Raw genomic sequence first — 15385 nt, 5'->3', positions numbered from 1 at the left:
GGTACATTAAATATTAAAAGTTGAGAAGGACATACAAGTATACCTATAATCTAAAGAACTTACTTTATAATTCTGTAGAAAGTCATTGGGATTTTAGGCTTTAATAATGCTATTTTCTCTGGATATGAACACCTTTACTCTAAATAATGACGGGGAGACTATTTCACCTGAGAGAAAATAATCCTTTCTGTACCTTTCTAGAGTTTTTTTCTCTTTTATTTAGTGTTACTATTAGTTCATGATTTTTATTTTTTTTAAACCCAAGAAGCCTAATATATTGAAGCATAGAAAGAAGACTATGGCTCAGAATGGGGACTAGAACCTGGACATAGATTTAGTGTTCTTTTTTACAAGTGCTTCAATTAAAATTATTATTTATTATTTGATTATTTTTTAAATATTTTGTCCAATTTTAACCATTTTTTCATGGGCTAAAAATGCAATGAACCCAAAATTTTACCAATATATGGACTAAAATTATACTGATCGTCCTGATTTCATGATACAAGAGAAAGGAACATTGGTAGCCACCCCCTAACTTTTGCATGCTTTCCCAGTTTGTATCTTCCTTGCTGATATGGATCTATATATTCCTGGAGCTTCACAAGCCATCCAAGAGAATTAATCCTTTTTTTCAGGCTCTTGAAACTTGAAGAAGAGTCTCTCTAATCCATTTCAAAGTTACAAAATGGAAGTTCTGGATGCTGTGCTGCGACAAAAGGAGCTCTGGATGCCGTTGGTCTGAATCTCAATGTTTTGACACTAGTAACTTCTGTTCGACTGGATAGAAGGTTGACAGAAGGTTTAAAAACTGTGACCAAATAACAGACAGGGACCCTATTTCAAACCATGAACTCTTTTTTATTTGTCAGCTACTGCGGCCAATCAGAGCCTTTTAAAAGACGGGACAAATCAATCTCATCAGATACTGCCACCACCAACTCGTTTCCTGAAAGAGAGAAAGACAGATCATATTAGGACATTTATTTTTGTCATCTAATCTTCTTAGCGAATTTTGGTGTGTTCTGCTCAGCCCAAAATTATGATTTTTATTTGAATTACTTATGTTTAATTTATTCAATACATTCATGTGTTGTCACTGTAATAAAGAATTATAAATTAGAGAAAATATTTTGAGTAGAAAGGATTCACAAAGAAAACATTTCAAAAACACCATAAATTATAAATCGGGTTTACATATCCCCAAAATTGACCAGATGATAGGTTGTTTACTTCAGCCATAAATTCACATTGGAGAGATCAAAAGTGAAGGAGAGATAAAATATATTATAGATCGGGCTTACATATCCCCAAAATGAACCTTTCTCCATCCTGAAGTCTAAAATAAACCAACATCATTTATGTTAATTTTCTGTCTGTTTTTAGGAGGAAAAGTGGAGACTGTAGTTTCAGAAAACATAAATTTACACAAAAGTTCCCCTAAAATTTGGCTCTGGGCTCAGTTCCCTTTAACTAGTAGGCTGTGGGCCCTGCATGAATATTGACTGATCTTCTTCATCTGGATCATTGCTTCATATTTAAATTTCTAGACATTATTGATTGATATTTAACTTCTTAAATTCTATGAATATGTGGGGTTAGTAGAAATTACCTTGGTACTTCAAATGGAATCAAAATCGTAAGGAGAAATACTCCAAAAATATCATAACACACATATTAAATAAATACAATCATACATATTTACCACATTTATTTTGTAAATATATTGTATAATAGTTGTTCTTTAATTATCTTTAGCTAAAATTATAGATATAATACCCCTAAAAGAAGAGTTTATTTAAAGATGAAAACAATTTTATTTAAGTTCCAAGGGAGCATTAGAAAATTTAGTTTTAAGGATAAATACTAAAGAGTATAAGACATCAAAATAAAAATGTCTAATTCTAGATGGATAAGGTGGGTTTCTAGGAGCTCAAGGTAAATAACGGAAGCATCTTAAGATTAATTTAATGTTTTTTTAAAAATAAATGGACATGTTCAGTTTGTCGATATACTATACTATTTAAAGGAAATGGTGAGAGAGGCTCTAAAAAATTGAAAACAACTAGCACAAATCTTTATAATAATACATACACTTTTATCTCTTACCCAAATCAACCTTTAGGTATTTCAATCGAGACTTATGTGTTATATCATTTAATATAAACTAGTTATAATACCCTAACGTGGTCAGGTGCTGGAAGCTAGGGCTCATCCTCTGATATTGGAGGTAGGAATGTGTATAGTAGGTTTTATACATAGGACAATGTGGTGGTTGAGATAGATATCATTTAAGATGATTGATATTTATAGGTTAAAGATATATATTATATTTGTCCAAAACATTGTCTAATCGGAAAGGAAAAAGGATGAATAAGGTACAGGTTATTATTAACTTCTAATATAAGTGAAATATAATTCATTTTTGGTGAATAGATGATTCACCAAGGAGATAACATTTTGTCCCTGGGGGATATTTCTGTGCATTCCATTTATTCATATCCCATGATAAGTTTCTTTAATACCTTGAAGCCAAGTAGCTCTGTGATTTCCCAAACAATAATTCATCAATGAAAGTTATAGATTTTTTGCAGCCCTTTACTGAGCCTCCTTGTAATTATATTAATAAAAACTCTTGAAAACTTCAAATTGAATGAATGTATGGGTATTTGTTGAATATTCTCTGAAGTAAACACACTCTCTATTTCCCAAAAAATGAACTAATCATCTTATGTCTTTCACACTGTGGACATTAGAAACCATCTAGGATAAGTAAAGCTGTAAACATAGATATTAAGATTTCATCATACAAGGGAACAATACTTACCATTGATTGAAAATTTTTTTTAGCTTTGTTTTGAATTCTATGTTTTAAGGATTGAGGAAAAAGGTTTGACCCAACATTATATTTTAATCAATATGTGATATGTTTTTTATTTTACTCATGAATCATTTTTTTATCATTTATACTGATTAATTTTTATTGATTAATTTTAATTTATTTTACTTTAATGATTATTATTAATATATTTTAATAAACATGAATCATCAAAATTCTATTATATTTCAATTTAAGTGACTTCATGATTATAAAACATTAATTATTATACAAATTAACCCACATCGCTGCAACATATTATTATTAAAATAAAACGAAAGAAAAAATGGAGAGACAGCATGCATGGTCAGTTAGTTGAGGAAAACAGAGTAACATACATAACCGAATAAAAGAGAGAAGGTGCAGATATTGTAGCAATCAGATGATTTATTCTCATGATTTAAACTGATATTATTGTGTTCCCTGTAGTTTCATAATGTTGAATCTGTGAGAGATACATCATGAGAGTTATTTTATTGTACTGGGAAATCAATTGTGAAAACTATTCAACTGGATTAATTAAAAACGAAAAAATAGAATGGGGAGGATGAAAAGTCGAAACTAATTTTCTTTCTTTTTTCTTGGGAACATTTTTTTTAGATATTGGGATTGCAAAGGGGATCTATTTGGAGTTTGGTAGGTTAGTGTAAGAGGAGGAGATGGTAGCTTGATCAATGTAAGCTTTGCTTGCAAAGTATGTTAAGGTAACATTTATGGACCTATTTATTGGGTTTATTTACCTAATTGAGTGTGCTTAAGATTGAGAGACCTAGAAACTTGACAAGGAGATAGTGGGAGATTAAGATTATGGAAGAGAAGGATTCCCAAACAAGAATTAGGGAGAATCCTAAATCTGAATAAATATGTATTCCAATTTCTCTCGTCCTATATTCATCCCCTCAATAGATTCTTAATTACATTGAAAGTATTACTTTAGAACTTGCAAGAAAAGACTAGGGATATGACATAAAATAAAACCACAAATGTCAATTTATCTCATGGTGTTACACAGAATAAATTAGGGAGACAATGAACTTCACATGCCAAAGCTTTGGTGGCTTGTTCATTGTGGAAAGAAACATGCACATTATGTGAAAGTTCAATTCTTCCAAAGTGGACATTAATAAATGTGACTATAGATTTAATATTGAATTATTCAAATCATGGAATTTAGATTGTTCATTTAAGTCTATATTATTATAATGATGGGATTAATTAAGATCAAATAACCAAAGAGGCTCAAACTATAAGTCTTACAAAAAAGGGACCATGATCCTTTGGTCAGACGATTGAATGGTCTGGATTGTCATGGAAGGAAAGTAACAAGATCTTCCTTCTCAAGTAACGATGGGCTCAGTTATGGAAAGAAATGGGTGCATAATGTGAACATCAAATCATCCAAAGTGGACATTAATATATGTTGATATAGATTTTAAGATTCAATTATGCCAATAATGGGATTTGGATTATTCATTTGTCTGGGGATTAAAATAATGGACTTAGGTTTAGTCCATCTCAATTACAATGATGGTATTAATGAAGATCAGGTAACTAAAGAGGCTCAAACAATAACTGTTCCAAAGAAATAGAGACCATGGTCCATAGATTGATCTTTAAATTATCTTGGTTGTCATCCCCTGCCCGAAGGAAATCAACAATATTCTTCTTTCTCAAATAGTCAACTAAGTTATGTTGAAGGATTATTCAAGATATCTTTATGACAAAATCTTATTTTACATGAATTCAAATTTGGGTTCAGCAAAGGGAAGACTTGAAGGATTATTCAAGACAACTTTATCATCAAAATCTTCTTTTGCATGAATTCAAATCTGGTTGGAGGAAAGGGAAGACCTTTCACATGAATTCAAATGGGGGTTTAGCAGATGTTACACTTGAAGGATTATTCAAGACATCTTTATGATCAATATCTTATTTGACATGAATTCAAATATGGGTTTAGGAAAAGGAAGACTTGAAGGATTATTCAATACATCTTTATGATCAAGATCTTATTTGACATGAATTCAAATATGGGTTTAGGAAAAGGAAGACTTGAAGGATTATTCAATACATCTTTATGATGAAGATCTTATTTGACATGAATTGATATCTGGGTTTAGGAAAGGGAAGACTTGAAGGATTATTCAATACATGTTTATGTTCAAGATCTTATTTGACATGAATTCAAATCGGGTTTGAGAAAGGGAAGACTAGAAGGATTATTCAGGACTTCTTTATCATCAAGATCTTCGTTCACATGACTTCAAATCTGGGTTTATCAAAGGGAATACTCGAAGGATTATTCTGGTCTTCTTTATCATCAAGATCTTCTTTCACATGAATTCAAATCTGGGTTTATCAAAGGGAATACTTGAAGGATTATTCAAGACAACTTTATCATCAAAATCTTCTTTCACACGGATTCAAATCAGGGTTGAGCAAAGGGAAGACTTGAAGGATTATTCAAGACTTGGGTTTGAAATTTGAGGTGAGGGCGTTCATGGCGGCAATAGAGTACACGTGAAATATCAACATCATCATCATCATCATCATTATCATCATCATCATCATCATGGGAGAAGCTTTAGAGGACTTGAAAGAGATAGACTCAGAGCTTACCCGTGCTGGGAGACGGAATGTGGGGTGTGTGTATGAGAGAGAGAGAGAGAGAGAGAGAGAGAGAGAGAGAGAGAAGCGTGTGTAATGGAGGCGCTCTCATCAGCGTGAAAGCACGCCTTTCCTGACGGAAGGCGGCGCGCGTCGCCTCGTTAGAGGAGATATATATATATATATATATATAGAGAGAGAGAGAGAGAGAGAGTGAGAAACACGGATAGAGATAGAGAGAGAAACACACGGATAGAGATATAGAGAGATGCGGATAGAGATGGAGAGAGAAACCAAGGGATAGCTATCTTGATCGATAGATAGATGGATGCAGGCAGTGAAAGACAGATAGACGAAGATAGAGGGAGAAAGAAAGAGAGAGACGCGGAAAGAGGAAGAGACAGAGGAACCGAGAGGGAGGGAGAGACGCAGATAGAGGAAGAGAAAGATGAGAGACGTAGACAGAGGAAGAGAGAGAGAGAAAGAGAGACGAAGATAGAGGAAAAGAGAGATAGACATTGAAAGAGACGCAGAAAGAAGAAGAGAGAGAAAGAGAAAGCGAGACGAAGAGAGAGGACGAGAGAGAGACGAAGATTGAGGATGAGAGAGACATTCATAGAGAGAGACGCAGAAAGACAGAGAGGAAGCCTCAAGAAAGACGTAGAGAGACAGAGAGAGAGACGTAGATAGACTCGGAGAAAGAGAGAGACGTAGATAGACTCAGAGAAAGAGAGAGACGCAGGTAAACTGAGAGAGAGACGTAGATTGACTCAGAAAGAGAGAGAGAGAGGATATTCAGAGAAGCGCGTGTGTAATGGAGGCGGTCTCATCAGCGTGAAAGCACGCCTTCCCTGACGGAAGACGGCGCGCGTCGCCAAGTTAGAGGAGAGAGATAGAGAGAGAGAGCGAAACACAGATAGAGATATATAGAGGGAGAAACACAGATAGAGATATAGAGAGATGCGGTTAGAGATGGAGAGAGAAACCGAGAGATAACTATCTTTGACCGATAGATAGATGGATGCGGGTAGTGAAAGACAGTGAGACGAAGATAGAGGGAGAGAGAGAGAGAGAGACGCAGATAGAGGAAGAGAGAGAAAGAGACGAACATAGATGAAGAGAGAGAGAGAGAGGGACATTCAGAGAGACGCAGATAGAGAAAGAGGGAGAGACGAACATAGATGAAGAGAGAGAGAGGGACATTCAGAGAGACGCAGATAGAGAAAGAGGGAGAGACGAACGTAGATGAAGAGAGAGAGAGAGAGGGACATTCAGAGAGACGCAGATAGAGAAAGAGGGAGAGACGGACATAGATGAAGAGAGCGAGAGAGAGGGACATTGAGAGACACGTAGAAAGATGAAGGGAGACCGAGAAAGAGAGAGAGAGAGACGAAGATAGAGGAAGAGAGAGAGAAAGAGAAAAAGAAACGACGATAGAGGAAGAGAGAGACATTCATAGAGAGAGATGCAGATAAACGGAGAGAGAGAGGTAGATAGACTCAGAGAAAGAGAGAGACATTCATAGAGAAAGACGCAGATAGACGGAGAGGAAGAAAGACGTAGATAGACGGAGAGAGACATAGATGGCCCGTATGAAAAGTTCTTAATGTTAGTTGAGTCCCTGGTTCCCCAATTGACTGACCCGCAATAATACCTACCGCTTCTCCCAATTCGACCAGGTCACCGTGAGTGGGACTACGACCATAACATAATTGACAGATCCAAGAGGTACTCCTACAAGTAAATGGAGTTCGAATACGTGTTGGTTGTGCTCGAAAACTTATGAATCGATTGACAAGTCCAATCCCAATATCTTGATTTCGGGCGGCAATGCATCAACCTCAGAGAGAGAGACGCAGATAAACTGAGAGAGAGGCGTAGATAGACTCAGAAAGAGAGAGAGAGAGAGAGAGAGAGAGAGAGAGAGAGAGAGAGAGAGAGAGAGAGAACGCAGATAGGCAGAGAGAGACGTGGATAGACTTACACACAGAGAAAGAGAGAGAAAACGCAGATAGACAGAGAGAGACGTAGACAGACTTAGAGAGAGAGAGAGAGAGAGCGCAGATAGACAGAGAGAGACGTAGGCAGACTTACACACAGAGAAAGAGAGAGAAAACGCAGATAGACAGAGAGAGACGTAGACAGACTTAGAGAGAGAGAGAGAGAGAGAGCGCAGATAGACAGAGAGAGACGTAGAGAGAGAGAGAGAGAGAGAGAGAGAGAGAGAGAGAGAGAGAGAACGCAGATAGACAGAGAGAGACGTAGACAGACTTAGAGAGAGAGAGAGACGTAGACAGAGAGAGAGAGAGAGAGAGAGAGAGAGAGAGAGAGAGAGAGAGAGAGAGAGAGAGAGAGAGAACGCAGATAGACAGAGAGAGACGTGGATAGACTTAGAGAGAGAGAGAGAGAGAACGCAGATAGACAGAGAGAGACGTAGACAGACTTAGAGAGAGAGAGAGACAGAGAGAGAGAGAGAGAGAGAGAGAGAGAGAGAGAGAGAGAGAGAGAACGCAGATAGACAGAGAGAGACGTGGATAGACTTAGAGAGAGAGAGAGAGGACGCAGATAGACAGAGAGAGACGTGGATAGACTTAGAGAGAGAGAGAGAGAGAGACGTAGGGAGAGAGACGTTCATAGACACAGAAAAAAGAAAGAGAGACGCATACAGACATAGAGAGAGGGACGCTCATAGACACAGAAAAAGAAAGAGAGCCGCCGATAGACGCTGAAAGAGACACGATAGACATAAAGAGAGAGAGAGACACAGAAGGAGACGCGATACATGTAGAGAGAGAGAGAGAGGGAAGAGAGAGAGAAGAGAGAGGCTCACGGGGTCGCATCAGTGGCATTAAAGGGGAGCGAGTTCGTAGTGTGAGGAGTCAGAGCAAGATAGAGAGAGAGAGAGACGAAGTAAATTCTCCTCGTCGTGTGCGCATTCCCCCCCTTATAAATAAATATATTCCCTCTGTTACATCAGAAGAACACAACCCTTGGCGGCAAGAATTGCGCAGACCAGCGGAGACAACCAGATCGAAGCATGTCGCACATCGCAGTCGAGAGGAACAGAAGAAGACAGATGAACGAGCATCTCAAAGTTCTTCGCGCGCTGACCCCCGGCTTCTACATCAAAAGGGTGAAACTACTTGCCCCTAACTTTTCTGATGATTATTTTCAAGAGTACTCCGTTATCTTATTCGTATTCTCCTTCTGCTTCTTGTTCTTTCGTGTTCTTCGTCTTCGTATATCATATTCTTCACCGTCTTCTTCCATCATATTATTCTTTTTCTTCTTCTTCTTCCTTGTTTCTGGTTCCTTCTTCTTCTGCTTCTTGTTCTTTCATATTCTTCGTCTTCGTATATCATATTCTTCGCCGTCTTCTTCCATCATACTATTCTTTTTCTTCTTCTTTTTTCTTGTTCCTTGTTCCTTCTTCTTCTGCTGCTGCTGCTGCTGCGGCCCCTTATTCTTTCATATTCTTCATCTTCTTATATCATATTCTTCACCTTCTTCTTCCGTCATATTCTTCTTCTGCTTCTGCTGCTGCTTCTTCTTATTCTTTCATATTCTTCGTCTTCTTATATCACGATTCTTCACGTTCTTCTTCCATCATAGTATCATTTTTCTTCCTCTTCTTCTACTACTTCTTAAGCGAACATCATCATCATCATCATCACCATCATCATCATCTTCTTCTTCTTACATCCTCTTCTTCATTATCCTCTTCATTCTCTTCTTCGTCTTACATCCTCATCTTCATTATCCTCTTCATTCTCTTCTTCGTCTTACATCCTCATCTTCATTATCCTCTTCATTCTCTTCTTCTTCTTACATTCTCATCTTCATCATCCTCTTCATTCTCTTCTTCTTAAATCCTATTATTCATTATCCTCTAGTTCTTACATCATCTTCGTCATTATCTTCTTCTTCATTTTCTTCCTTCTACCTTCTACCTTCTTCCGTCTTCCTTCTTCTTCTTCTTCTTCTTCTTCATTTTCTTCCTTCTTCCTTCTTCCTTCTTATTCTTCTTCCTTTTCCTCTTCCGCTTCCTTCTCTTCTTCTTCTTCTTCTCATTCTTCCTCTTCCTTCTCTTCTTCTTATTATTATTATTCCTCTTCCTCATCCTTCTCTTCTTCTTCTTCTTATTCCTCTTCCTCATCCTTCTCTTCTCCGCTACAGCATTAATTACTCGTTCTTACAAAAACCGGGTTAATTTAATTCTCTACAAAAAATAACTCTTTTCGTACGATGTTTACTGAGCCCCACGATTGTTCTTCTCTTCCACATCAAACCCTAATCAAGTTTTTTCCACGTCAAACAAATAAGCAAGTGCTGACAACTTTTAAATCTCCACTTGCATGGGTTGAGAAGGCGGATCAGGCGTCAATAATAGGAGGCGCAGTGGAGTTCATCAAAGAGCTGCATCTTGTTCTCCATTCCTTGGAGTCCAAGAAGAAGAGGAGGAGGCTTAGCCCAAGCCCAAGCCCAAGATCATTGCTGCCTGTAACTCCACCAGCCCAAGTCCTCTCTTCTCCCATTTCTTCAAGAACAGTGGAGCTTGGCGCTTGCAGCAGTTCTCCTTCTGCTGATGTTGAGGTCAAGATCTCTGGCTCAAACGTTATTCTAAGGACACTCTCCAAAAGGGCTTCTGGTCAAGCTTCAAAAATAATATCTGCACTTGAGAATCTCTGTTTTGAAGTGCTCCATCTCAACATCAGCACCATGGAGGACACTGTTCTATACTCTTTTGTGATCAAGGTATGGGAGAAGGATCACCATTTTGGGCATTTTTTAATAAGTTTATCGTATTATTTGTACCTACAAATTCGGAGTGGCATTCATCTCTGGGCTCTGAAAATATTAAGAAATATCTAGAATATTATCCAAGCTTTAAGAGTTAAGGAAGTTCTAGATAAATTTCCAATGAAGAAAAAATATCATAAGTTGGGAAAGTTTGAATCACATTATTTTCTCACATTTTCAGTGAGTTTTCCAAATATTTTAATGAATTAGGTACGAATGTATAAAAATTGAAAAAAATTTTAGGGTTTCGTCAAAATTATTGCCCCTCACTGAATATTTTTGTTTCCCATTTCAGATTGGGCTGGACTGCAAGCTTAGCGTGGAGGACTTGGCTCTTGAAGTTCAGAAGTGCTTCTCCCCAGAAGTTGCCGAATGATTTACTGACGTTACAAAGAGCGAAATATAGAAACAAAGATACGCGAGGGTCTGTACTCACAGACATGTCTTTTATATGGTCTATAGGAAATTTCTTAATTTCAAGGAAACATCTTTGGTCTCAAGGAAATTTCTTAATTTCAAGGAAACATCTTTAGTCTCAAGGAAATTTCTTAATTTCAAGGAAACAAACAATATTTTTTGCACTATGGCTTACACCCTAATAACCAAGATCCTATTAAAGGAGTTATTTTAATGATTAATTTTGTGAGATGCCTGGCCATATATTTTCCTCACTCCAGCAATGAACCAAAGATTCACAAACTGTATGCACATTCGTATCATGCAGCGAGATCAAATAATTTTCATCAAAACTGTTATATCAAGCAAGTCAATAACGAAAGTCTCATACCAAAATCTCCTTATAAAATCTCTTTGCGATGGTAACCACCTTAGGGTATATCAATCTTCGTATTATTCATAAGAACCTCGCCAATTTCATTCATATATTGAACTGCTTATTGTCTTTCTCTACAGTCTTTTATCGTCGTTTGTTTCTTAAAGATTAGAAAGTTGGAACAAATTTAATGTGAATTTATTTCCCAGGCCCACCATACACGCTTGACTTACAATACATACACTCCAAGTCATAATTTTTTTCTTCTTCTCTCTCTCTCTCTCTACTTTTTCATTTTCCCTCTCCTCTTCCACAACGGGAGGAATTCATTCCAAATTCTATACATGAACCCAACTTCTAATCTTCCGTTCAACTCTCTTTTTCTCTCTTTAAATAGGCGCATTAGGCTTCTTTTTCTTCTTCTTGTTATTTTTATTTTTCTTCCTCTTCAGTAAATAAGTAGACAACTTAGGCTTATGACTAATAGAAATTTGAAAGAAACGTCTCACTTATCAGTCAGGAACTGACCAATTTTTATAGGCAAGAGGAGAAACCTTATCCTCAGTTTATCATGAATTATCCCATCATTACTTTCCAGACAGACTTGGCCTCTACACAGTAATTAACCCCCCTAGTTAATGATGAAATATCATAATCATTAATTTAGCATAGTCGAATAACTTTATTCAGCTATCAAGTTATAGCTTAAATCTAAAACAATAAATATTATCGTTCGTATGGTAAATTAAAACTCCAGAAGGATGGAATGAAGTTGGAAGGGAAAAAAAAAGACATTTCTTTCATCCTTTGGTCAAATAAAGACATCTTGGAGGTTTTTTTTTAAACTGACATATCAAAAAATAGGAACGTGGGGCTAAGTGAGAATTTACATCTTATGTTACTCTTTAACACAAGGAAATACTCTACAAAATAACTATAATGCTGGAAGCTTTCATTGCCCATTCTTGATTCTCCTCCTACCACCTCATGAAAAAATCCTGCAGGTACATGATTGATGCCAACAACAACCAGTTTATGAATAGACCATAATGAACATTTTAAAAAAATTGAATGATGTCCAATACATTCCAACTATTCATGTCAATCGTCTCTCCTCAATCCCTCTCTCTCCTCTTCCTTCATGGTGGTAATGATGATGATGTTAAACCCTCTGATCTAGATGCATGGGCAAAAGAATAAAATACATTTAATGTCACATAAGAGTCACACATCTAACCCTCCTCTTGATTCTCGTTGGCCATGCCCACATTTCTCTCACCTCTTTGCTCGGGCTCATGGATGGATCACCAATGGAATGAGACAAAAGGAAAAGTGAAAATCTCTTACCCATACTTTTCTATCATCAATTGAGACATTGTAAGCAAACTCCTGTTGTGCTTATAGCAATGACATCCACTACCAAGACAAAGATCAATAGTGCTAGTGGGCTTTCTTGTTTCACCCCCCCTCTATGGTGAATCCCTCCCCTTTTGGTGTCCATTCGCCAACACCAAAAATATGTGGGGGTGTAATTTATCTCAGTCCACCCCACCCACTATGGTGGGAAGCCTCAGTGCCACACCTCCCTAAAACTGTTGTCCAAGACCATTTCTATGATTTATGTGTATAGAATTAGATAATGCAATTGGCCTAAATCCCCCACATCTGTGACCCCTTGAAACTTAGAGACAAAAACAACATAAGTACTCCTTTATTCCCTCGGCCTTGGTTTTTGCCTTTGAGAGAAATATGTCTTGGTTTCATCCCAAAATGCACCATAAAATAAAATTGGAAAATTGCCCAGCCCCTATGCTCCTTCCCCTTTCAACCCATTGATATCCTCTCCAGATTTTGCCTTTGAGAGGGAGCGTACCAGCTCCCCCATTTGAACTGGTCTAAATAGATATTATTCTTTCTCTCCACCTCCAGCTAGGCCTATCCCTTTGATAAACCATAAAATGGATTTATATATGTTTAAGGCTCTATTTTATATACAAATAATTAACAAAATTTCCTAACTAATGTAAGGTTTGAATCCACAAGGAGCGGTTATTGAAAAATCTATTTTATTCAAATATATGCCTCGGTGTAAGAAGAGACAGCTCAAGAAAGAAGGTACACTTAAGTCCTTGACTAGAGACTCATAAGACATAGTCAAAATGTAATCATCCATCTATGAGATGTCCTTGATGTCTCAGGACAACATATTACTTATATAACCATGACATGAATCAACTTGATTAATATTTAGTTATAATACCATTAAAGTATTGCACAGATCAATTGAGTGAAGTTTTCCTCCGAATAACACCCACCATCTTTCCTTAGTGTGTCCACACTAACGGCCCCAAAGTCAATTATACTTTGACACGTAAATAGGATCAAATAATGCTATTCTCTCTAGATAGTTCAATCTCCATCTCGGTCATCCATTAAATAAGAATATTTATAATACATATTTAAAGACTATTGATCATTATATTATGATCTTGCCATTATTAACTAGGCCATTGCCTTTATTCGCAGACTTCATTATAATTATCACACGCGGATATATTTATTTCAATGAACTTAAATAAATGTGGTATGATCGGCTTGGTGGCCACAAAATATACATCATAACAATCACAGCCTCAATGGATTAGGAAACAGTTCTTAAACTTGTTAATGTACACATGACACTTCATTAGTTGAGTACCTAGATGACTTGATGAATAATATAAGACAATAATTCTAATTATGTCAATACACTCTATCTTAGAGATAAGAATCTCTAACCTATGTAGATGCCAATCTAATCAAGGAAGTAGACAGAATAAATGGATTCAAAATTTGGTCCAGGAAACTAACCAATATTATGCTAGGATTGATAGCCTTCATCTGATTGATTCAAATTACATTACTTAGCAAAAGAGTGAATTACAAATGGATCATAAAACTTAAAACACAAATCCATTTATATCCTTTGCACAAATCAAATCTATGATTTCCTTATTCCTTGAATGAGTATCTTCAATCCGCTCAGTTGTCTAGACTGTAGACGTATCACGTAATAATAAAACTCTGCCTCTCTTCTTCATTTCCTCGAAGGATGCCCCTAAAAATACAAATTAACTTCCTCACCAGTTACTCTCTCATGTAGAAACACTTGTGAAGATCAAGATAAGAATGATGGCTCACGTGTGTATAAAAAGTGGTGCCCGTTCTCTTCTACTATTTGGGATAATTTCATAGAAATTCCTAAGGATATTTCACAAAAGTCCTCCTCAAAAATTTTGATAAAATTATCTACCAACATCAAAGAGCTTAAGCATGTGATCCTATAGGCCCATATATCGTTAGTAATAACTTTCACAGCCCAATAAAGTTCATTACCCACTCTTATTAATTAAAATATTAACATGTTTATATATTAATACAGACCATTTTAACCCAACTGATTGGTTGATTGCCAATAGATTGGGTGGTATGGGACTCCTCATGCTCTAGAAGATCCAAAGGAATACGTCTTTTCTCTCATTGAATGTTCACCCTGACCAATTACCATGTGTGTAGAAGCCTTCATTCAAACAATAATACCAAATCACTTCAGATATGATAAATATAATAGTCAAACCTCAATCAATTGTTGTAATTAGAACTGATATATGGTAAAAATAATTGGATAATGCGTTCTCCAATATTTTCACCTCCCTAACCAGGGATTTAACTACATCTTCCTTGAGTCAATCTCATCACACAATGATGGTGGAGAATCCCTTCTTGACCACACAATTAGCGTCCTTATTTTTTGTCAACACCCTTGCTAGGATTGGTTTCAATCTTTTGTGCCTTAAAGTTCAGGACAGTTGGGTCTTCCAACTCTGATTTAATGCTTCAAATCACATTTCATGTAGTGGAAGAGATATATCAACACATAATTTATCAATGAAATTGTAGATGACCTTATGGCATTGTGTGAAATTAATTCCACCATTGAATCGGTCCATGGAAGAATTTATTTGACGTTGATGTGTCCGACCTCTAGAATATCCACACAATTTATTTTGACAATCGATATCTTCTACTCCTCAAAATGTCCTTGAGGATCTAGACGCATGAGTGGCTTGAGAAGAAAAGAAGGCAAGGGGCACATAGGTCTGGTTTGCATGACACCTAAAATGGGTGCCCCTCATTAATATTTACTTAAATTTTTTTGTAAAAAATCCTCATAACTTTAAGTATATCCACCAACATCTATAGATTTTCTTATCATCAAGTCTCACTATTGGCAGGAATGGCTTGAGAAGAAAACAACACAAGGGCCATCAAGATCTGGTTGGCATGGA

General features: G+C 36.6%; 1 protein-coding gene across 1 annotated transcript; it reads left to right on the top strand.

Annotated features, from left to right (window-relative positions):
- Positions 1 to 8110: 8110 nt before the first annotated feature.
- MUTE (basic helix-loop-helix (bHLH) DNA-binding superfamily protein) lies at positions 8111 to 10798 on the top strand. Its single transcript, XM_078590641.1, has 3 exons — positions 8111 to 8618; positions 9854 to 10240; positions 10581 to 10798. Exons 1-3 carry the CDS (start codon positions 8523 to 8525, stop codon positions 10659 to 10661), a joined length of 564 nt encoding a protein of 187 aa, XP_078446767.1. The 5' UTR covers positions 8111 to 8522; the 3' UTR covers positions 10662 to 10798.
- The last annotated feature ends 4587 nt before the right edge of the window (positions 10799 to 15385 follow it).

Source organism: Wolffia australiana, chromosome 19, assembly GCF_029677425.1.
Source record: "Wolffia australiana isolate 7733 chromosome 19, ASM2967742v1".
Taxonomy (NCBI): domain Eukaryota; kingdom Viridiplantae; phylum Streptophyta; class Magnoliopsida; order Alismatales; family Araceae; genus Wolffia; species Wolffia australiana.
Note: the sequence above shows the minus strand (reverse complement) of the source record. Positions and strands in the feature narration are given on the sequence as shown.

Excerpts from the sequence above, each read along its gene's own strand:
- MUTE (XM_078590641.1), top strand. The coding sequence starts at position 8,523 with ATGTCGCACATCGCAGTCGAGAGGAACAGAAGAAGACAGATGAACGAG. Across the intron at positions 8,619-9,853 it reads CCGGCTTCTACATCAAAAGG|GCGGATCAGGCGTCAATAAT; the intron begins GTGAAACTACTT and ends TGGGTTGAGAAG. Across the intron at positions 10,241-10,580 it reads TATACTCTTTTGTGATCAAG|ATTGGGCTGGACTGCAAGCT; the intron begins GTATGGGAGAAG and ends TTCCCATTTCAG.